Source organism: Helianthus annuus, chromosome 13 (assembly GCF_002127325.2).
Source record: "Helianthus annuus cultivar XRQ/B chromosome 13, HanXRQr2.0-SUNRISE, whole genome shotgun sequence".
Classification (NCBI taxonomy): domain Eukaryota; kingdom Viridiplantae; phylum Streptophyta; class Magnoliopsida; order Asterales; family Asteraceae; genus Helianthus; species Helianthus annuus.
Window position 1 is genome coordinate 151,502,028 of NC_035445.2, and position 24,768 is coordinate 151,526,795.

At 34.8% G+C, this 24,768-nt stretch overlaps 1 protein-coding gene across 1 annotated transcript; it reads left to right on the forward strand.

Moving 5' to 3' along the window:
- Positions 1 to 4,171: 4,171 nt before the first annotated feature.
- LOC118485898 lies at positions 4,172 to 5,132 on the forward strand. Its single transcript, XM_035982409.1, has 2 exons — positions 4,172 to 4,824; positions 4,940 to 5,132. The coding sequence occupies exons 1-2, from the start codon at positions 4,172 to 4,174 to the stop codon at positions 5,130 to 5,132; spliced, it is 846 nt and encodes a 281-aa protein (XP_035838302.1).
- The last annotated feature ends 19,636 nt before the right edge of the window (positions 5,133 to 24,768 follow it).

Below are 24,768 nucleotides of genomic sequence, written 5' to 3' on the forward strand. Positions count from 1 at the left end.
AAAGATTGATGCTGAAGAACAATTGGCTGATGTTTTCACTAAAGGGTTGAGTATTAATCTTCATAGTTATTTTTGTGAAAAAATTGGGCTGGTTGATTGGTTTAAACCAAATGGATGAAGGGGGGATGTTGAAATATTATATCTTTATCATCCATTTGGGCTTAATATGCATCTGGTTATTTATTATGCTAATATTTGGGCTTAAGTGAAAGTTGGGCTTTGGGCCTGTGTTAGTTGATCTGTTATATTTGTTATGGGTTGTTTGCAAGTTGTTGTTACAGGTAAATATCTAAGGGGCTTGTTGTAACATTAGGGACTGCGGCTGCCATAAAGTGATAGTTGTGGTTCTGGTTGTAACATGCTGTGATCGAGAATATAAAAGGGCTTGATCAGTTAGAGAGTTCCAGGTCTCTCTCATTTTTCACTTTCACTGTAATAGCTAGGGTTTGTTGAAGTTCTTCGTTGTATCTTTGAATCTCTCATCTGTTAGAGAGATTCCTGTGTATTGTTGGTATAGGTGATCATCTGTGGATGATCATCATCTTTGGTTGTATCGTTCCTTTTGTATTGATCTTACAGTTGTAAGATCTTAGGGTTTGGGGGGAACTTTTTCTGGTTTGGGTTAATAATATTTTTGGTCACGTTTTGTCGCTATTTCTTTGTCTGTGTTTGTTGATTTGCTGTTAATCCACCATAATACCATTGTTTTAACAGTTTCCCTTTCGGTGTATATATAGAGCTTATTAGAGAGGTTTAGCTTTTAAGGTTGATCATAACAACGCCATCAACATTCAAGCTATTATCAAAATTACTCTACAAATGATCTTGTAGGGTAATTTTGTAAAATGTTCTTGTAGAATAATTTTGATCTTATAAGGTAATTTTGTAAAATGTTTTTATAGGGTAATTTTGAAACTGGCAGAGTAATTTTGATACACTTGTAGAGTAATTATGATACTCTACAAAATTACTCTACAAGATCAAAATTATCTTACAAGATCAAAATTAATATACAAGATCATTTGTATAGTAATTATGATACTCTATAGGATAAAAAGTACCTTATAACAACATTTTACAAAATTACGCTACAAGATTAAAATTTAGAAGAACTTTTTACAAAATAACCCTACAAGATCATTTGTAGGGTAATTTTGATAATTACTCTACAAGTAAATAACTACGAAAATGTCACCGTGTTTTTTACATTTTCACCCTATTCATACGTTTTGTATGATAAGAGTATTTGTATTTGATCTTTTGTCTATATATTTATTATATTAGGAGTAGGAGAGAGTGTCCGAGACTGAGAGTTATCATTCCTAGAAAAATTAATTCCAAACTTTTTTACCGTATTGGTCTAGTGTCGTGCAAAACAGATCATCGTTAGCGTGCGGAGATGAAAGAAAAAAAAAGTTATTTTTAGATAATTTGGTACATGATTCAATAAAGTTGGAGGCTTGTATCTAAATGTGTCTTCTAAATGTTTTTCTAAGACCATTCGTTGTGGCATATCATATAACTTTTCCTTAAGAGAAAGTTCATATAAAACTTTTCTCCAAGAGGTAAGAGAAAGTTCATATATAAATTTTCCCAAGAGGTGAGAGAAATTTCATATAACAACTTTTCCACAGAAGTAGCACATACACTAGTAGTAGTATGTTCTTTTTGGAATTTCTTAAAGGCTTAAAGCTAATATAATATATATGATTGGTTCCAAGTTTGGTAATGATCAGGATTTTGCTCATGATCTCAGATTCCATGCTTTTATCTTTTATTATAGTGGCAAAGCTCCTCGTTCGTACATTATGTCCATTTTTTTTACAATTCTTTTGTTTCTTATATAACCGTTCGCTATTATTTATTGTAAAGTTCAGAAGTACAATGCATAAAGAATTTAAAAATTGACACATCAACCACTACCACAACTAGCCATAACCACTGAGCATCATTCAAATGCTTAACGAGGTGCACTTATCTCTTATGGTTGTAGCACTTTTCTACATGCATGCTTTACTATATATTGACCAAAAGGATTCTTATGTGTTTCTTTACTATATTGACCCTAAAACTATCAATTCTTTATGTTTATTCGTTCTTTTGTTTTTTTAGTTGCCATCTTTTTTACTAGGGTGTTTGATGAATCGAATTTTGAATACTTGAATTTTGAAAATTTGATTAGTTCGGAAATTTGAATTCAATGCGGATTCGATTCGAAGTTTTAAGGTAGGATTCACATTCAATTCAACATTAAATTTCTGAATTTGAATCCAGCTTCAGAGTTCTATTTAAATTCGAATCTAACTTCAAAAATCTAGTGACACCAAATTTTGTTCGACATTTGATAAAGTATAAATGACACGAAATCGAACAAAATAACAAACTAAATGGACTCAAAATTGAATTCATATACTCTAAATAGATTTACTGCTCTTCGATGATGGTTTCCGACTAGCAGGGGCGAAGCATTGAAGGGGCCCGGGGGCGCCCGACCCCCCGAATTTTTCGCTCAGTAGTGTTATGTATGTACGTTTCGTATAGAATTTTTTAGGTATATACGTTTTCGATCCCCGGTTTTATATAAAAAAAATTAGGTATATACTTATAGGTCCGGTGACTTCCGACCCCCCGGTGAAAATTTTCAAGCTTCGCCACTGCCGACTAGGAACTGAGGAGGCAGTCCAAATGTTAAACATTTAATGATTTTAGAGTATTTGTATATCGATCTAGACTAAAAAATTGTAGTTGTATATGAGGAGCCTTTATAACATAGAATTGTACGTGGAGGTTGAAATGGGTGCTGGCAATGTGACAGTAGTTTGTGAGCTTACTTTGTTCCTCTTGGGAGCTTAGTTTGTTTCTCTTTCACTATTAGAAAGAAAACTGGGTGGTTTTCTACGTCAAAATTTGCCCGAAATGTGTAGGAAACCATCATTTTCGACAAAAGTGATCAACTCGAAAAATATTTTAAGAAACATTTTCCGACAAAAATTTCTTACGGTTCACCGACAGAATTTTTTTCTACGAGTTTCCGACAAAATTTTCCTATGTATTTCAATAGATACGCATTTCTGACACAATATTTCCTACACATGTTCTGCACAATATTTTCCTACTCATTTCCGACGAATTTATAAAAAAACAAAAATTAAAAAAAGAGTTATATTTTTTTGCCAGACATTTTCTATCATTAATCCATTGCTAAAAGTAAAGCAAAATTGTTTTATTTTTTTATTATTTAGTTTTCTTTTATTTGTAAAACATTTGTAGTCACATAATTAAATTGATACAATACCAAAAACTAATACAAATTCACAAAATTAATCAAATTATTACAAATTCATCAAAATATACAATGTACAAAAAAATGTATAAATTTTAAAAATATAGAGAAAAATAAAATAACAAATAGAGCCAAAGAGACAACTTGACCTTGACCATCCCATGTTGTGCATTCGAAACCCTTGGAATCTGACTTGTACAAGTTATAGCTTTTCATGAATTCCTATCATAATAAAAGTGTTGGATAAATCATAGTACTTAAACAAGTAAAAATACGAAAAGTTTTGCATCAATATATATATCCAATAATATATTTTCAGCAACAAATAAGAGCCAACCTACAAAATGCTTGTTCATAACTTGAATCATTATGTTAATTGCATTTTCCAATATCAAATAATATATATCTTTAACTAACAAGAGTTCATTGCGAGTATTGTTTATTGGAAAAAAAAGTAGATAAAAATATTAGCTTAGAACGAAAGAGTTCGAATGGTGCAAAGAGGATTTAATTCACCCAAAAATTAGCTTATAACAAAACGGTTCGAATGGTAGAACCAACTTTGGCCTTTTACCCAACCCGTTTGACCCAGCTCTTGTTGGTTATATTTGTAGATAGTTATTTAACGTCGTTTTGTTAGGAAGTTAGTTTGTTACTTTTCCGTTAGTCTGTCCGTTAGTTTGTTTTAGGGCTATATATATTTTGTTTCCTCTATTTAATAAGATCATCAGAAAAACTTTCCCCTTTCTTGTTCGTTCAAAAATAACATGGTATTAGAGCAAATTTGCTCTCGATCTGTGCTTGAATCTTCATTCCTTCTTTCGTTTCCGCATCATTCAATCGTTTCTTTCGTTTTCGTTCTTATTTTGATTCGTTCGTCTTGTTCTTATGGCGAATTCTCAACTGATTCCTCCAATGGATTCTTCGAATCCTGTGTTTCTTCATCCCTCTGATCATCCAAGGATGATTCTTGTCTCCAAACAATTCGATGGCATTGGATTTGGATCTTGGAAAAGAGCGATGTCTATTGCACTATCTGCGAAGAACAAATTCGGATTTGTTGATGGATCTGTCACAAATTCTACAAACCCTAGCCTGTGGAGTCGATGTAACGACATGGTAATCTCATGGATCATTAACACTTTATCAAGAGAGATTGGAGAGAGTGTTTTGTACGTTAAAACAGCTAGTCAATTGTGGAAAGAATTGAATGATAGGTTTGGGCAGATTAATGGTGCAAAATACTATCAGTTGCAGAAAAGTATTTGTGAAATTTCACAAGGAAGTAGTGACATTGCTACGTATTTCACAAAAATCGAAAGTATTTGGGATGAAATTAGTTCATTATCGGAGGTTCCAGCTTGTTCTTGTGGTGCTTATGTAGTAATTGCTAAGAAAGAAGAAGAACAAAAGTTGATTCAATTTCTTATGGGCCTAAATTCCAGTTATGATAATGTCATTCTAATGATGCAGCCTCTCCCTTCAATAAAAAAGGCTTATTCTCTTTTAGTTCAAGACGAAACCAAAAGGAGATTCATCCTGTTAGTCAAGCTTTTCCTGATGTGTCATCAATGAATGTAGAGACAAGAGGTGATTCCAAGAACCTGTTTGTAGTCATTGCAAGAAACCTGGTCATTCTGTGAATAAGTGCTATAGGTTGATTGGTTTCCCTAAAGACTTCAAGTTTAATAAACCAAAACATGTGGCTGCTAATGCTTATGCTAATGATTCACCTGTTCATGCTATGAGTTCTGGTTCTTGTCTTACTCCAGAGCAGTGTCAACAACTAATTCAATTCCTTCATAACACTCAGATCAAAACCTCTTCTCAATCTGATACTTCAAGATGAAGAATCTGTAAATGAAATCAAATATGCCAATTTCGCAGGTATAATGTCATGTAATTCTGTTTCTAATCCAAAGTCCAGATGGATCATAGACACAGGTGCTAATGATCACATGTGCTATGATCCTAGATTACTCACTAATATCAAAACTCTTTCTAACCCTGTTTCCATTTTTCTTCCTAACGGTGATGTTTTAACAGCTACACAATCTGGAACAATGAACTTGCTTCCTAATCTTACTCTTAAACATGTTCTTTTGGTTCCAAAGTTCAATAATAATCTGTTATCGATAGCCAGATTATGTATTGATACCAATGGACTTGTTTTCTTTTCTAACAAAGCTTGTATGTTGCAGGCCCCTTCTCTGAAAAGGTCAGTGGTTCTTGGTAAACTGCTTGACGGATTGTATCTTCTCAAAACTAATGAGATAGTTTCACACTCTAGTGTTGTTTCTGATTCTAGAATAAGGCAATCATATTGTAATGCTAGTGTTAGTGGCAGAACATGGCATAACAGACTTGGCCATTTACCTTTGTACAAATTGAAAAAGTTGTCTGTATTTTCATTTTCTAAAGATGATCAACTTGATTGTTGTGAGATTTGTCCTTTTGCCAGACAACGCAGGCTTCCTTTCACTACTAGTAGTACTGAAACATCTCATCCTTTTGATCTTGTTCATGTGGATGTGTGGGTCCATACAATGCATCTACACATAATGGGTTTCGATATTTTTTTTTTTGACCATTGTGGATGATTTTACTAGAGTTACTTGGACTCATCTTCTTTCTACTAAAAGTAATGCTTTTGATGTATTACAAAATTTCATAAATATGATTGAAACACAGTTTCAAGCAAAGATAAAATGCTTGAGAACTGATAATGCCTTTGAGTTAGGATCCTCTGTTACTCATACTCAATACCTTCTTTCAAAAGGCATCACACATCAAACTTCTTATGTGGCCACTCCACAACAAAATGGAATCGTAGAAAGAAAGCATAAACACTTGTTAGAAACTGCTAGAGCTCTTCTTTTTCAATCCAAGTTACCAATTAAATTTTGGGGAGAATGTCTTTTAACTGCCACTCATCTTATAAATTTGTTTCCCACTGATATTCTTGATGATAAATCACCTCATGAGGTTTTGTTTGGTAAGGCCCCTTCTTACAATCATCTCAAAGCCTTTGGTTGCTTGTGTTATGCTTCAACATTAAAACAAGGTAGAGACAAGTTTCAGCCTAGAGCCATTCCTTGTGTGTTTATTGGTTATCCAATGGGTAAGAAAGGATACAAACTATATGATTTCAAGAATAATAAAATTCTGGTTTCAAGAGATGTTATATTTTTTGAAACATTATTTCCATCCATTCCTAATTCCTCTTTTTCCGTTTTATTTCCCGCCATTGATGTCCCTTTTGATTTTCTTGAACCCATTCTCAATTCTTCTAACAGTTCTATTCCTTCTTCTAATCCGGTTCCTCCTTCTTCTAGTTCAATTCATTCTTCAAATGATCCTTTATCTTCTATTCCTCCTCAACCTTTAAGAAAATCATCTAGACACTCCAAACCCCCTTCTTATCTTGATGATTATCAATGTAATTCTACAACATCCTGTCCTCACACTCTTACTGATATTTCTTCAGTAAATCATGTTCAATCTTCTCATATTTCAACCTCTAGCAAAACCTTGTTTCAGAATTTGAATATCATAATGGAGCCAAATTCTTATAAAGAGGCAGTCATTTCTCCTGAATGGCAGGCTGCTATGCAATTGGAACTTGATGCTCTACATGCTAACCATACTTGGCTTGTTACTTCTTTGCCTAAAGGTAAGAAGCCAATAAAATGCACGTGGGTTTATAAAGTCAAATTCAAAGCTGATGGAGCCGTTGAGAGATTTAAAGCAAGGCTAGTTGTTAGAGGAGATCTCAAAAAGCAGGCGTTGACTATACTGAAACTTTTTCTCCAGTAGTCAAGTAGTCAAGATGACAACCATTAGAAGTCTGATTGCTGTAGCTACTAAAAAGCATTGGCCTTTACATCAATTGATGTAAATAATGCTTTTCTTCACGGTGAGCTTGATGAAGAAATCTATATGTGTCCTCCTCCTGGTATGATTTTGACTGATTCTTCTCAAGTTTTAAAGCTGCAAAAATCTCTCTATGGTCTTAAACAAGCATCCAGACAATGGTATGGAAAGCTGTCTGATGCTTTAAAATCAAGAGGTTATGTTCGGTCTCCTAATGATCACTCCCTTTTCTTTAAATACATGGGTGATTCAATTGTACATATTGCAGTGTATGTTGATGATATTCTAACAGGGAATGATTCAAAGGAAATGGATGCTTTAAAATCATTTTTGGATAGTACTTTTAAAATCAAGGACCTGGGTTCTCTCAACTATTTTTTTAGGAATTGTGGTTTTGAAAGTTCCAAATGGTACAATAATGACACAACGAAAGTTTGCCAAAGATCTTATATAAGAATTTAGTGAGTTCAATATTGATCTCAATAAATCTTGTCCTCTTCCTGCAAATTTACAGCTCAAATCTGATCTTGGTCTTTTATTTGATGACCCCTTGAAATATAGGCGCCTTGTTGGAAAGTTAAACTACTTGACTCACACAAGACCGGATCTTTCTTTTGCTGTCTAGTTCCTTAGTCAGTTTATGCAAACTCCTCATCTTCCTCATTGGGAGGCTGCTTTACATACTCTTAGTTATGTAAAAGGGTCATATGATTAAGGGCTATTCTTTAATGATTCTCAAGATTTTACTTTAGAAGCCTTTTGTGATTCAGATTGGGCATCTTGTCCTAATACAAGACGGTCTGTATCTGGCTATTTCATTTTACTTGGAGGGAGCCCTATTTCATGGAAGTTAAAGAAGAAGTCAATGGTTTCTTTAAGTTCTGCTGAGGCTGAGTATAGATCTATGCGAAGGGTTACAGCTGAGCTTACTTGGTTAACTAGATTACTGAATGAATTTTCTGTGTCCTCCATTACACCAATTTCTTTAAAATGTGACAGTCAAGCTGCTATTCACATTGCTAAGAACCCAGTTTATCATGAACGGACGAAACATATTGATTTAGATTGTCATTTTGTCCGGGAAAAATTACAAGAAGGACTTATCAGTTTATCTCATATTTCTACAAAGGAGCAGCCGGCTGATATGTTCACAAAGAGTCTTCCCAACCATCATCATCATGCTCTTATTACCAAGTTGGGGTTGTCATACCCTCCAACTTGAGGGGGGGGGGGGGTGTTGGTTATATTTGTAGATAGTTATTTAACGTCGTTTTGTTAGTAAGTTAGTTTCTTACTTTTCCGTTAGTCTGTCCGTTTCTGTCCGTTAGTTTGCTTTAGGGCTATATATATCTTGTTTCCTGTATTCAATAAGATCATCAGAAAAACTTTCCCCTTCTTGTTCGTTCAAAAATAACTGCTCTACTACTTATGGAGTTATGGTCCATGAAGTAGCAGCATTTTAATCATGTATAGTACATACAATACAAGGCAGTTGTAGCTATTTGTGCTTCTTATGTAAGCAGTTGATCCCATTGGAAATATAACCAACGAAAAGAGACATTAGGAAAGAAGGAAATAAACTAATTCTATACCTAAAGCGATATAGAGACTAACTAAAATAGATAAGATTAACAAACAAACAAGAATTGTTTTTTTTATCGAAAAACAAGAATTGTTTTTTTTTTATCCAAAAAAAAAAAAAAAGAAGTAGAAGAAGAATTGTTTTTTTCCAAAATTGAAAAAAAAAAGAGCTTCAGCCTAATAAACACACAAACAAGATCTAAGCTTAACAACATAAACATATACTTCATACTATACATAATGGAGACTTGGGTTTTCCATTGGAGACTCAAGTTCAATTCTCACTTGTGTCATATTGGGGTGGATATTGGGCAATGATGGTGACAAACCCCCCGAGAGGGGGTTCGATCCTGAGCCGCACCCCGGATTTCATCCGACTGTTACTTCAGCGAGGCATCTTATGTGGAGGCAGTACGGTTTCCGGGGGAACGCCGTAACCAAGTCTGACCAACCCAACGCGGGCCTGGTTAAGACAACGTAGTCTGGGTAGATCTTGGCTAGGGCCGCCGTTTAGGCTGTGTGACATTGGTTCACTCAAAAGAAAGTTACCGTTCAAAAAAAAAAAAACTGCGAACCAAGACTTATAACCCTACTCTAAATCCTACTTTGTGATTTTCCAATTCAACCTCTTCAGTCATGATTAGTTCCATCAAGACTAACTGCCAATGGTAAAAAAAAAAAAAAAAAAAAAAAAAAAAAAAAAAAAAAAAAAAACTAAAAATATCAATGAATTCAGATGAACAACTGAATGGAAGAAAATGTCTCAATGAGTTGGGTGCATGGACAAACAGTCAGAGGCGATGGCACTGGCAGTTTACCTAATTGTTCTAGCCTGCTTCATTGACCAATGAAGCTGATAGGTTGGTTCCAATCTGAATTTCACTTGCATATGATATGTCCCGTTCATCCCATTCCTGTTGTCATATTAATAGTTATCGCGTATGTCGATCACATTTATAGTTATCGTGTATAGTTTTAATATCCTAATCTAAGAGTGTGTTTTTTACTAGGACCCGATTAAGCTATTACCTGAAGTGAACAACCGAACCAGACATGTGTACTAATGGATCGGTTCATTCTAAATCAGGTCGTAGAACATCAGAACAACCTATGGACCCATATTTACAAAATGCACCTGCAAGGCTGCAAATTTGAAATAATTTGGCAAAATCAGTTGGGCTAACAATGTTGCAGATATCATCTCTTTTTTGTTGTAATCACTGTCCAACCAAAACCACTATTACACAAAATAAAACAATTAAGTTCCAAAATCCAAAGGTGAAGGTTTTTCGTAATATAGGAAAATGAACACAAAAACCTGAATGCAATGTCATGAACCTATAAAACAAAAACGGTTTAAATGTTGTATAATGTTGGGTTATTTAGGATACACAAACACACCGATTTACAGCAAGTCATTGACGGATTACCAACTGGTTTCCATATCTTTTTTTTGGTTTTTAATACCTTAATAGACATTAGTACATTACTTTAGGTTGAAAAAAACCACATGAGGTTACAAGTCAATTTTGGCCTAGTGATTCTTGTTTGTGAACATGGTAAATAGTTGGGTTGTTTAGGTTACACAAACCCACACTGTCTGTGTTACAACAAGTTATTTTGGGTCTACAATACCTATAGACTATGCTCTTGGATCTAAATAGGCATTCACATGTGTTGGTGGGTTAGTTAAGATTACATGAATCAACATGATTGGGGGGGGGGGGGGATATTCCACGGTCCTCCCAACCGCCGAGGTGATCCCACCTCGCAGACCGCCACCCAGCAAGCCTGAGTCTGGGGGTAAATCCGCTACCGTAGGGGCATTGGGAACGAGCAAGACTCGAACCCGCCACCTCCGGGTTAGAATGCGGGCCGGTGGCCATTGGGCTGACACCCAATGGTTATGATGAAGTTATAAGTTTACTAGGTTATAACCCCGTGTATTACACGGGTTGAATAAATAAATTTTATATACTAAATAATAAAATAATTTAGTGAGTCCAAGATTTATTTCCCCTCTTATTTCACTCTCTTTCAGATTATATACCTATGGGGACACGTAGTTGAATCAATGAAATATTAAAGTATATAAAGTATACTTGTTCTCTCTAAATACTGATTTAACCAGGTTTATAACCCAGGTTCAAACTCTAGATATATAATAAAACTAATTAAGTTATATCTTCATCAAACAAATATATATATATATATATATATTTATATATATATTTATATATATATTTATATATATATTTATATATATATATATATATAAAACTTTGTGGTTTTACAATATTTTCAAAAGTTATTTTAATAACTTATTATAAAAAAACACAAATTGACCTTATTAGTTATTACTAAGGATGTTCACAATTCAATTTAAAACCCTGAAACCGATCAAAATCGTCATCGGTTTCATTTCACGGTCGGGTTTGTTATTAACTTTCGATTTATGTATTAAGTTTACTAATATATTCCTTCCGGATTCAAATTTAAAATTTTAATTAAAAAAATTAATAATATCTTATTACAAAAAACGTATGTAGTTACTAAGTATATTTATTTTATTCAACCCGTGTAATACACAGGGTTCTAACCTAGTTAATATTATAAATGAGAAGTATGCATTAAATTTAAAATAAATAATAATTATCTATAATTAAGTAGAAGAGATTAAACAAAATAATATTTAGTAGGAGAGTTATCTATAATTAATTAGAAGAGATTAAACTAAATAATATTTAGTAGGAGAGTTATCTATAATTAGTTAGAAGAGATTAAATTAATAGTAATTATCCATAAGATATTAAAGTAAATAATATTTAATAGGATGATTATCTATAATTAATTATTAATTAAAAAGATTAAACTAAAATAACAATTATCTATAAGAGAAGACCTAATATAATGACAAGTGTCCCTAACATGGTTTCTTTTATTATATGTATAGATAACAAGTCATTAATTACATTAAATTTTCATGTTCTAAAAAATAGGTTAGGGGGTTTTTTAAGTTTACACAAACCCACGCCGGGCCGGGTTACGTAAGTCATTTGGGCCTATTATACATGTGTACACCTTGAGTTTTAATGAGACCTCACAAGTGTTGATGTATTGGTTTTTTTTTTTTTTTTTTGAACGGCCAACAAACTCAATCCCGAGGACTCTCGGGACACCCACTGGACAAACGGAGTACTCCGAAATAACGAGAAGTCATTAATTAACTAAATTAAATTTCCATATTTTAAAATAAATTATATCACATCTTACATTTTCAAATATTAAAATATTGTACACTACATACATAAAGAATCAAACCTAAGACCTAATAGTCTAAAGCCTTATCTCACCACTAACATACATAAAGATATATAGAGGAAGATATATATTTATTTTGTTATATATCTTTAAGATTTATTTACCCTATATTAATTTGCTAAAAATCTTTCCCCTCACATATTCACTATTCATATTTTCTTTGTCTTTTTGACTTTTTTTTCTCATTCAATTTTCTTTTACTTTTAACCATTTTTATTTTATATCTATTGCAATTTTAACCCCAATAGTTTTCATCTTTTACATAACCCTCATAGTTTTTATCTTTACACTTTTAGCCCCATAGTTTTCATCTTTTATGTATTTGTCATATGCATTTTCTATTTTTAACCCCAACACTTCTTCACTTTCAGCTTTAGTCCCTACACTTTATATCTTTTACTTTTACGATTCATTCTAAATTTTGTCAGTTAACACGCTATAATACGTGTGTGTGGTTCAACGTTTTTACGTCTAGTTTTTTACTAATGACTCCGTCGAAACTCGCAAGTCCTAAGCAGACTTAGTTATTCTTTTCTATATTTTACTTTCTCAGTCAATTTTTTGCGAGTTAACACGTCATAACGTGTGTGCATGATTCATCTTTTTTACGTTTATTTTTGTTCGGCTTAAGGGCCCCGCCGTAAAACACGGGTCCTAAATACTAGTTTAAATTGAACTAGATTGTATCGAATTTAGATTTTATAAATTTGACACGTCATATTGGCTACAAATTCCATTTTTCTACAAAGTGTAAAAAGTCATAAAACACCATAATGTCAACTATAAAACACACTTAAAATCCACAAATAACAAAGTGAAGATACTCTTGGTGCATGCGTCTGTCGCCCTTAGCCCAAAGATAGAGACAGGGCTAATGCTTTGGTCATACTAGATGACGAGACTTCGTCTTGTATCGAGTCTTGTATAGAACTAGTTAGATCAGGGCACGAAAAACGAGAAAGTGTGAATTAGAGGTGATTCCGCTTGAAATGACACCAGGTCATTTCAAGCGAAATTAAAATGTTCTAATTCCGCTTGAGTTAACATGCTGATTTCGCTTGAACCAATTATGTTAATTCCGCTTGAAATGAACATGGTCATGTTCAAGCGGAATCACAACGCCTATATATAGCCATTCCAAGCGAAATCAGATAAGTTTTTCCGGTCTGAGCAACGAAGTGTTGCCGAAGTGTTGTCTCGCTGTAAAACGTCATTATATCAATAATATCGACAGTTAAAGTGTAAATCTAGCTGAATTGACCTCGATACGTCTGTTTCCGCCTTTCATATTGAGAAAAACTCTTCTGATCGGCTTGTTCGGGTCTGAAATTTCTTGTACAGTTTGTTTTCGAATTTCCTTTAAATGTGTTTGCATTTTAGGGGGAGTAAAAATTTCAGAAAATTCAAAACATTAGAAAATTTTGAAAAAGGCAAAAACATGATAAAATCAAAAACGAGTTTTGTTGTGAAAAGAGGATATGATAGTACATCAGTGAACTATCACAACATGCTAAAGAATTGGAAAGTCGAAAATGTGATAAACAATCTCACTGTGGATGTGCCAGTAGGTTTTTACACATTCAGTAGATTGTTTTCGAGATATAAACCTAAATTTCAAACTTGCTTATCTCGTGGGTAACATTTCTTGGATATATGGGTAACCCTCGAAATCTTGTTTGAAAGGTCCTTCTTTCTGAGATACTAGGTCTTTATACTCAGTGATATCTGGGGTATTATCCCGGGAGTTCTGATTTTGTGGAAGCAATGGCCTAGTCCCCGTATAATACTTTGCAAATTGCTTGAAATATAGCGTCGCCCTCAGCATAAAAATGATAAAACATTGCAAAATGCTAAATCATATGCTGTTGAAGAAAAGATCCTCTAAAGGGGACACACCAAAAGTCGAGCCGTCATCTCTCTGCTGAACGGAAGTTCTCACATGAGCTCTCACGGTTTCGCATCTAACCCCTTACATATATCATCTAGGTATACTTACCTGTAAGACTGAATATTGGATCTGGATACGGGAGTATATTCAAGTGGTGGGACACGTGAATAAGTTTAAGTTCTTAAAACATTAATCTCGTATCTTGAAACAATTGAACTTTGTGTGAAAATTTAAAGTGGATCAGTATACTGACAATCTAGGTGAATTGTTTAGAACTTAAAATGAAATGAAGCTTAACGGTGTTGGTGATTTGTCTCAGAAACTGATATGATCCTCTTACACAAACTCACAAAAAGATTGTCTGTAAATATTTCTTTACTGCATTTCATTAAATTCAAAATTCCAAAAAGATTTTAAGTGTGTTGTAGCATATATTTTTAAAGAAATCCAAAAAGATTTTCGACAACTGGTGTTGAAAAGCTGATTTTCAAAATTCTAAGGGCTAAACATGATGAACATTATTTTGAAGGGAAAATTGTGTTTAAAAAGGTTTTTTAAATCTTTCTTGCAAGTGGTTCATTAGAGATCTGCAAGTGATGTCTAAGATTGCACAATCTTTATGGTATAAAACTTATGATTGTGAAAGAGACTTTGCAGGTTTGAGTAAGAGCTGGGTTAATCGATCCTGAGAAGCTTGTGATTGAAAAGAGCCAAGTTTCGATTCTGAGCTGAGTGTTGAGCCAGGCAGTGATCTTGAATCTGTGAAAGCCAGACTGCGATCCCAGTTAATTGAAAGGGGGAGTCTGAAGATGCTAAGAGCCAGGTTTTATTTCTGGAAGCTGGTAGAACACGCAAGCTGCTGATGAATTTAAAGATTCAACATTCGAGAGGGAGAGTATTTGTTCAAAGGGAGTCTGATGGTGTTGATTGAAGAAAAGAGAGAGAGATTGAAGGATGCTTTACAGTGTAAGATACTTTGAAGAGAAGCCCGAAGACTGATAAAGACTGAAGATACGAAGACTCGACACTGAAGACTCGTCAACATTCGAGGGGGAGTCTGTTGGTGCATGCGCCTGTCGACTTCGTCTTGTATCGAGTCTTGTATAGAACTAGTTTGATCAGGGCACGAAAAACAAGAAAGTGTGAATTAGAGGTGATTCCGCTTGAAATGACACCAGGTCATTTCAAGCGAAATCAAAATGTTCTAATTCCGCTTGAGTTAACATGCTAATTTCGCTTGAATCAATTATATTAATTTCGCTTGAAATGAACATGGTCATGTTCAAGCGGAATCACAACGCCTATATATAGGCCATTCCAAGCGAAATCAGATAAGTTTTTCCGGTCTGAGCAACGAAGTGCTGCCGAAGTGTCGTCTCGTTGTAAAATGTCATTATATCAATAATATCGACAGTTAAAGTGTAAATCTAGCTGAATTGACCTTGATACGTCTGTTTCCGCCTTTCAAATTGAGAAAAACTCTTCTGATCGACTCGTTCGGGTCTGAAAAGGATCCTACAAGTAGTATCAGAGCTCAAGAGGAAGAGTTCATACCAATTCAGCTGCGAATTCTGTTTTCTACACCTTCTTTTTCAAAATTAAAATTTTTTCTCAGTTAAAATCGGCTCAAATTCTCACATAACACACGCAATTATGTTTTAACAAATCCTGGAAAGTTTCAGAATTAAAATCGACTAAAAACTTGACATTTTGGTTATTTCTCTTGAAAAGTTATTTGATCTTGCTAACGTCATCTACATTTCAAACGGAATCAGACAGTGATTTCGCTTGAAATTGGTATTCCGCTTGAGATTTTGGATTGATTCCGCTTGAAATCGTTATTTCGCTTGAAAAGTCTTGTTGATTCCACTTGAACAGTATTCCGCTTGAAAGGTGTTGTTGATTTCGCTTGAATCAGAGATTCCGCTTCAAAGAGTAATCTCGCTTGAACTTGTTATCCCGCTTGAACAAGTAATTTCGCTTGAAAGACAGTTTTGAGAATTCCTTGAAATCCGAATCATGGAAGAGGAATTTTACAACGCATTCGCTACCCCGGTTACCCCGATCACTCTTGCACAGAACACGATGTTGGAAAATGAAACGGGGACTATGCAAAAACCGCCTAAGCTCATGAACATCGAGGAATATAAAGGTTGGGAAGGGCGTTTTGAGAACTGGGTACAAGCAAACTATTTAGATGCTTGGGAATGCGTTGAGACAAAATACGTTAGACCGACAAATGACGATGAAGAGGAGATTGCTATCAAGGATATGAGTCCGGATGATAAAAAGAAATATAAGAATGAAAAAATGATGCTAAGTCTGCTATAACAAGCTGTGAAAGAAGACATCTTGGTCTTGCTGCAACACAATGGTAGTGCTTATTCAATCTGGAAAGTTTTAAGATCAAAGTTTGTTGGTAGTCAAGAAATGATAAAGAACAAAAAATCACTTTTGAAGAAAGAGTTTGATCTATTTCGGGGTTGGAAAAATGAGAGTACAAAGCAGATTATTGAAAGGTACTGTAATTTGTTGGTAAACATGAGGAGAGTGAGCATCAACAAAGACAATGAAGAGTTGATTGAGAAACTGGCTGATGCATTGCCACATGAAACTTGGGGCACATACTTGATGATGCTAAGAAACAAGAAGGGTTTTAGCAATCTGACACTTAGCAAGTTCATTGAGAAGATTGAAGCACAGGAAATGGAACAGATAAAGATTTCAAGAATGAAAGTGTTTGATGGTGAACAAGACATCGGTTTGTACTACAAAGCAGGATTGACTGATAAGACAAACATGTCACCGAAAGTTGAAACTGCATTCAATGCAAAGGGTTCATCAGAAGGTTCATCTAAAGGATCAAGCAGCAAAATGAGTTTTTCTTCATATCCATCATTTGATCCGAATTTGGCAACAACAAAGAATGGCAGGAAATTACAATGCAATATTGTTTTGAATCTTGAGGATGATCAAGATTACACAGAAGAAGTTGCAAAAAGCCATATGTCTTTGTTGGGGACTGTTTTAGAATCGTATGGAAGTTTTGTTGCAGGTCGGATTGGGAATCCAATGCTGACCAAGGAGGATTACGATCAGATCAATGCTGAAGAAATGGAGTTAATGGATATAAAATGGTGTTTGGCTAGCGTGTTGAGGAGAGCTGAGAAATTCAAGCAGATCACAGGAAGAGATGATCTACGTGAAGCTAATGTTTCTACTTTAGGTTTTGATAAATCTAAAGTCACTTGTTTTCGTTGTAGGGAAAAAGGACACTTCAAGAGGGAGTGCACCAATCGCGAGGCAAGTGGAGCTCAAAATCCATTTAACAACCATGATTACTACCGGAATGCCATCTACTATCAAGTTGCTCAACAACCAACTCAGCAATAGGCACAAACGGCACATGGAAGGAATGTGATTGAAGAATCTTCAAAGAGAGCTTGTATGGTGAATCAAGATGAAAAGAAGCCATCATCAGGATTCAACTTGGACAAATATATACCAGCTGATGGTAAAGCATGTGTGATTGATCAAGATGATGAAAAGTTACCTGAAGGGTTTAGCTGGGAGAATTTCAATTGGGATGATTATGATCCTAACAAAGCTCCAGTTCACACAGCTTTTGTTGCCCGAATTGAAGAAGATAGTGATGATGACACTGAATATTATGCAAAAAGAATGAGAGATCATTTGAAAATGCTGGCCGAAAGTGACAGTGAAGATGAAAAAGCTAAACATAAAAATAAAAAGATCAAAACACCGGCCAGCAGTGGTGATGAAGATGTTCCGGTGGTCAGAAGAAAAGTGAAAGAAGTTCCAAAGTTCAAGATTAGTGAAGAGGTTGATGCCGGAGAGATTCCTGTGAATTGCGAAACCTGTGAGATTATAAAGAAGAAAAATAGTGAGTTGATTAACAACATGAACAGGTTAAAGGAATCTTATGATGTGTTGAACAAAGCAATGAATATGTACAATGATACAAGTGAAGAACAGGCAACAGCAATGAAGACACTTCAAGGAGCGTTTATGATCAAACAGAAAGTTGTGAACAACTACATCGAGAAGTGTGCTGTTTTAGAACAGAAACTGGAGGCTCAAAGAATTGAAACTGAAAGAGTTAATCGTTTGTTGAAAAGTTACTCATGTACTTCTTATGTCATTGACAGGATTTATCCAACTATTGAAGGCATGAAGCCATTTGAAGAGGATGAAGTGACAAAAGAACAAACTGAAGAAAAGACTCCAGAGAAGAAGAACGAAAAGAAGAATGACACAAAGAAAAAGGCTGACAAAAAGAATTCTGGTAAGAAACAAGGTGTCAGTTATAACAAGTGTCCACCCCCGCTGGAAAATGGATATTTGACTAGAAATCCAAATTCTGAAAGAGTCCAAAAAGCTACAAACTTACAGTGGGAGTCGGAGTCATCAATAAATTTGCCAGAAAGTATTGATGTCACGTTTACATCGTGTGACACTGATCAACAATCTCAATTGATGAAGAAAGTGGTGGATCATGTGTTAGATAACGATGAAACTGAGGAGTCAAAGTCGGAGTCTATGTCGGAGTCAAAGTCTGGGTCCAGCACTCCGGATCAAAATGAAAAACAGGGCAAAAGAGTTTGTGAATAAGAATTCCTGTTGTCAAAATCTATTTTGAATGATGAAACATTTAAAGTGGCATATACTTTGAATGATTCGGACAAATTATATTCTGATGAGGAATTTCCAATAAGAGGTGTCAAAACTGAGATGATAAGAAAGGTTTTCAAACTAACAGAAATCAATATTTCTGAAATAAAAGATATAAATCTTACTAATAAACCTAAAAAATACACCTCAAGAGTTCAGCAAAGATTAAACAAGAAAAAGGGTTACAGTTCTGGTTCTGGTTTTCAAAAGAAACCAAACCATAACGGTAATTTCAAAAAGAAAGGTCTTGGCTTTACTCCAACGGAAAATCAGAAAAATGAAAAATATGTTCGAGATTTTAAATAAAAAATGACATTTGTTTCAGGTACATCTTCTTCTGAAGAAGAAAAAGAAAAGTTGTTCAGAAAGCAGTCAAACAGATATTTCCTTGCAATGAAGCAAGATGAGATGAAGACTGTTGATCAGAAGAAGAAAACTCGAACCTTTTTCAAGTGTGGAAAAAGTGGTCATATTGCCATGAACTGTTTTCAGGCAAATCAATCCAAACGGGGAGTTTCTAAACTAAAAGAGAAAGTGATTGAGTTTGAACCACCAATTAATAGAACCAAATTATTCAAAAATTCAAAATTTGAAATTGGTGAATGTTCAAATAGATTTTACAAGAAAAGAGCTAAATCTGACAACCAGAAATGGATTGTTAAGAAGTCTGTTGATAGTTCTAGCGATGATTCTGATAGGTCAAATTCAGAGGAGCTATCTTCTGGCGATGAATCTGATCCCACAAAATCAGATGAGCCACAGGTTGAAGAAAAAGGTGAAAAATCAGTTCCGACTGTGGATGATGAGAATTTTCCACCACTTTGGGCTGAAAATTTCAAGAAGAAAATTAGTAAAGTTGAAATTTCAAACCAATTTTATTCTGACAAAAAGGTTTTTGATGTTGAAAAGGCCTTTAACCCCAAAGTGAAACACATCTTTGGAAAAATGATTGACCGCAAAGTCAAAGGGGTTAAAGAGTTCTATGAGAAGAAAATGGGAGGTAAGAAACCGAGCGTTGGTAACTCGGTAACACCCAAGGCTGGTCAGGCTTGGGTGGATATATTCTTTGAATGAAAAACCTGACTTGCCGGAGCTTCCAGGTTGGTAAGTGTGAAGCATTAATCGGCATCTTTATTGGTAAAATGAATTTGTGTAGATGTTTTATCCCTACAAGTGGTACATAGGTTTGTTCTTACAAGCGATAAATCAGGAACATTAAGTTGTACTTGATTTTCTACTAATGGTTAAAATGGGGTTCATCTAGTGTAAAGAAGAAAGAAACAAAGTGATGATCTTATCCCCAAACCTACAATTGGTTTTAACAAAACTTATTTTCCAGAAAAAACCATTTTGATTAAAACAAATTGAAGTGTTTTGAAATCTTAATGGGAAAATAGTTTGTTGAGAGGGGAGTTCTGATTGTTTATGCCGAATGGATGGCGATTTGAAGCTACTCATAACAGTTGTCAAATTTCTTGTACAGTTTGTTTTCGAATTTCCTTTAAATGTGTTTGCATTTTAGGGGAAGTAAAAATTTCAGAAAATCCAAAACATTAGAAAATTTTGAAAAAGGCAAAAACATGATAAAATCAAAAACGAGTTTTGTTGTGAAAAGAGGATATGATAGTACATCAGTGAACTATCACAACATGCTAAAGAATTGGAAAGTCGAAAATGTGATAAACAATCTACTGTGGATGTGCCAGTAGGTTTTTACACATTCAGTAGATTGTTTTCGAGATATAAACCTAAATTTCAAACTTGCTTATCTCGTGGGTAACATTTCTTGGATATATGGGTAACCCTCGAAATCTTGTTTGAAAGGTCCTTCTTTCTGAGATACTAGGTCTTTATACTCAGTGATATCTGGGGTATTATCCTGGGACTTCTGATTTTGCGGAAGCAATGGCCTAGTCCCCGTATAATACTTTGCAAATTGCTTGAAATATAGCGTCGCCCTCAGCATAAAAATGATAAAACATTGCAAAATGCTAAATCATATGCTGTTGAAGAAAAGATCCTCTAAAGGGGACACACCAAAAGTCGAGCCGTCATCTCTCTGCTGAAAGGAAGTTCTCACCTGAGCTCTCACGGTTTCGCATCTAACCCCTTACAGATATCATCTAGGTATACTTACCTGTAAGACTGAATATTGGATCTGGATACAGGAGTATATTCAAGTGGTGGGACACGCGAATAAGTTTAAGTTCTTAAAACATTAATCTCGTATCTTGAAACAACTGAACTTTGTGTGAAAATTTAAAGTGGATCAGTATACTGACAATCTAGGTGAATTGTTTAGAACTTAAAATGAAATGAAGCTTAACAGTGTTGGTGATTTGTCTCAGAAACTGATATGATCCTCTTACACAAACTCACAAAAAGATTGTCTGTAAATATTTCTTTACTGCATTTCATTAAATTCAAAATTCCAAAAAGATTTTAAGTGTGTTGTAGCATATATTTTTAAAGAAATCCAAAAAGATTTTCGACAACTGGTGTTGAAAAGTTGATTTTCAAAATTCTAAGGGCTAAACATGATGAACATTATTTTGAAGGGAAAATTATGTTTAAAAAGGTTTTTTAAATCTTTCTTGCAAGTGGTTCATTAGAGATCTGCAAGTGATGTCTAAGATTGCACAATCTTTATGGTATAAAACTTATGATTGTGAAAGAGACTGTGCAGGTTTGAGTAAGAGTTGGGTTAATCGATCCTGAGAAGCTTGTGATTGAAAAGAGCCAGGTTTCGATTCTGAGCTGAGTGTTGAGCCAGGCAGTGATCTTGAATCTGTGAAAGCCAGACTGCGATCCCAGTTAATTGAAAGGGGGAGTCTGAAGATGCTAAGAGCCAGGTTTTATTTCTGGAAGCTGGTAGAACACGCAAGCTGCTGATGAATTTAAAGATTCAACATTCGAGAAGGAGAGTATTTGTTCAAAGGGAGTCTGATGGTGGTGACTGAAGAAAAGAGAGAGATTGAAGGATGCTTTACAGTGTAAGATACTTTGAAGAGAAGCCCGAAGACTGATAAAGACTGAAGATGCGAAGACTCGACACTGAAGACTCGTCAACATTCGAGGGGGAGTCTGTTGGTGCATGCGTCTGTCGACTTCGTCTTGTATCGAGTCTTGTATAGAACTAGTTAGATCAGGGCACGAAAAACAAGAAAGTGTGAATTAGAGGTGATTCCGCTTGAAATGACACTAGGTCATTTCAAGCGAAATCAAAATGTTTTAATTCCGCTTGAGTTAACATGCTGATTTCGCTTGAATCAATTATGTTAATTCCGCTTGAAATGAACATGGTCATGTTCAAGCGGAATCACAACACCTATATATAGGCCATTCCAAGCGAAATCAGATAAGTTTTTCCGGTCTGAGTAACGAAGTGCTGCAAAGTGTCGTCTCGCTGTAAAACGTCATTATATCAATAATATCGACAGTTAAAGTGTAAATCTAGCTGAATTGACCTCGATACGTCTGTTTCCGCCTTTCATATTGAGAAAAACTCTTCTGATCGACTCGTTTGGGTCTGAAAACGATCCTACAGATACTAAAACGCCATACCTGTGGGTTTTGTGTTGTGTTTTGGATGATAAGGCTTTGGTTATCGAATGACTAACATTAGTGTGTTTTACGTTGATTATCATGTTGTGTTTTATATTCATAGTTCTACGATGATGTGTTTGAAGTTTTATGGAATGTTAGGGTTCGGATATTGTGTTTTAGTGATCTTCACTCTGCTATTTGTCGGTTTTGAGTGTAGGAAAAATTGACTTTGTAGTCGAACCTCACCCTAGTCAACTAATCATTAATTATCCTACATATAATCTACAAAACCTACAAATATCAAAATTTTCCTACATATACCTTACACATTATAGAATTTTATCATTCACACGTCGAAATTTATCCTATACACCTCGTAATTTATCTTACACACATTGTAATTTATTCTACAAATTAAATTATGTTGTTTATTAATTTGAAAAAAGTATATATATTTTGAAAAGAAGTTACAAATTTAATTTACTTAGTTATTAAAGAGGAAAAAAACAAATTAATGATCTATGTAAGCTTACCAATATACCATTAAAATAAAATTAAACATAAATACTAAATGAAGTAAAATGAAACATTATTATTGATTGAAACTTCTTCTTTTTTTTTTCTTTTTACAAAGAATTTCTTCTTATTTTAACCCTCCACTTATATTATAATACATATAAGAATCACAAACTATTTTGGACTTATATATTATCCTAATCGTGTATCTAAGTCCTAACAATGTAGAAAGATTCCTAAAAGAATTACTTGACATGTATAATATACGCACACAGTATATCATCATACATATAAGAAAAAAAAAGAAATGTTATTTTACATACATTTTTATGAATTTATGTCGCACAACTTTTAGAACATATGGTACGATTCTTTAAAACAAATTACTAACTTTTAAACCAACTTTTTCTCACGAATTTAAACAATGATAACTTTTATATATGTTCATAAACACCCCTTAGTATGTGTGTGTATATATTTATAAAATAAATCCCTAACAGTAAATAGGTCAAATAAAATAAATTGACCTGAAATTTGAGGTTGTGGGTTTCTGGTTCCGAAACCGACCTAATTGTATGGTATTTAGTGTAATCCGAAACCGACCTAATTGTATGGTATTTAGTGTAAAAAATTGTTGGTAAAAATGAAAAGGCTTAATAAGCAAAATAAAAATTTTAGATTATTGAGGACGAGTGCTCGGAAAGGACGGAGGCAAGGAAAAGGCTTAAAGCGCTGGATGTCAGACAAAGGGCTTGTGTGAAATGGGTGGTGGAGGGTGACAAGAACACATCCTTTTTTCACAATTCTATTAAACTTAACCAGTCGTCTAACCGGATTGCAGGTTTATTGTTTGGCGATGTGTGGATTACGAGCCTTTCTCAGACTGACAGGGACGGGCTTGTTCTACCATTCTCTTTGTTAGAATTCGAGAAGGCTGTTTGGGATTGTGCGGGGGATCAGGCGCCGGGGCCGGACGGGTTCAATTCTACGTTTATTAAGAGATTTTGGCCTTTTCTGAAGATGATTTCTTTAAGATGTTTGCTGAATTTCATGGGAGGGAGTTGATTTCTGACGGGTGTTTTTCTTCGTTTGTTGCACTTATCCCTAAAATCAAAGATCCTCTCCGGACTTTGGATTTTAGGCCGATAAGCCTCGTGGGGTGCATTAACATGGTCCTTTCTAAGGTTTTGGTGAATCGGCTCAAAAGGGTGATAGGCGGTTTAGTGTCGTAAGAACAGATGGCTTTTCTCTCGAATAGAAATATTCTAGATGGGCCTCTCATGGTGAGTGAAATTGTAGCGTTGATGTGAAAGGTGAAATAGAAAGGTTTGTTGTTCAAAGTAGATTTGGAAAAAGCTTATGACTCTCTTTGTTGGAAGTATTTGCTCTCGATTTTGGACCAAATGCATTTCCCTAGCAAGTGGGTAAATTGGGTCGGTCTTCGGTTCTTCTTGATGGATCGCCAACGGGGGAGTTCGTGTGCACCCGGGGTCTTAGACAAGGTGACCCTATTTCTCAATATCTTTTTATTCTTGCTATGGAGGGCTTGATTTGTATGATGAAGAAAGCCAAAATGAATGGGATTTTTGATGGAATTAAGATCACCCCAAATGGTCGTTTATTGTCCCGTCTCCTCTTTGCCGATAATGTTCTTTTTTGGGGTGATTGGTCCTATAGGAATTCTCTTATGCTTAAGCGTATCCTTAGGTGATTCTACCTAGTTTCCGGCCTAAACATTAACATTGCAAGGTGTAATGAATTTGGCATCGGGGTTGGTAGTGTGGAGGTTTTGGCTATGGCCTCTACGTTGGGATGTAAGGTTAGGTAGTTCCCTTTTATCCACCTAGGGATACCGGTAGGGGGTAATATGAAATTGTTAAAAAAGTGGGACCAGTGGTTGACAAGTTTCGAAATCAATTATCCCTTTGGAAGGCACGCCAACTTTCTTTTGGGGGGAGGCTTACATTGCTAAAATCAGTTTTGAACGCGCTCCCGATTTACTATTTCTCATTGTATCGGGCCCCGGTAAAATAATAAAATTGCTCCAAAGATTTCGAAGATCTTTCTT

Bases quoted from the DNA above. Each gene is read 5' to 3' on its own strand.
- LOC118485898 (XM_035982409.1), top strand. From the start codon at position 4,172: ATGGCGAATTCTCAACTGATTCCTCCAATGGATTCTTCGAATCCTGTG. The intron at 4,825-4,939 runs GTTAGTCAAGCT...TAAGTGCTATAG, and splicing joins ACCAAAAGGAGATTCATCCT to GTTGATTGGTTTCCCTAAAG.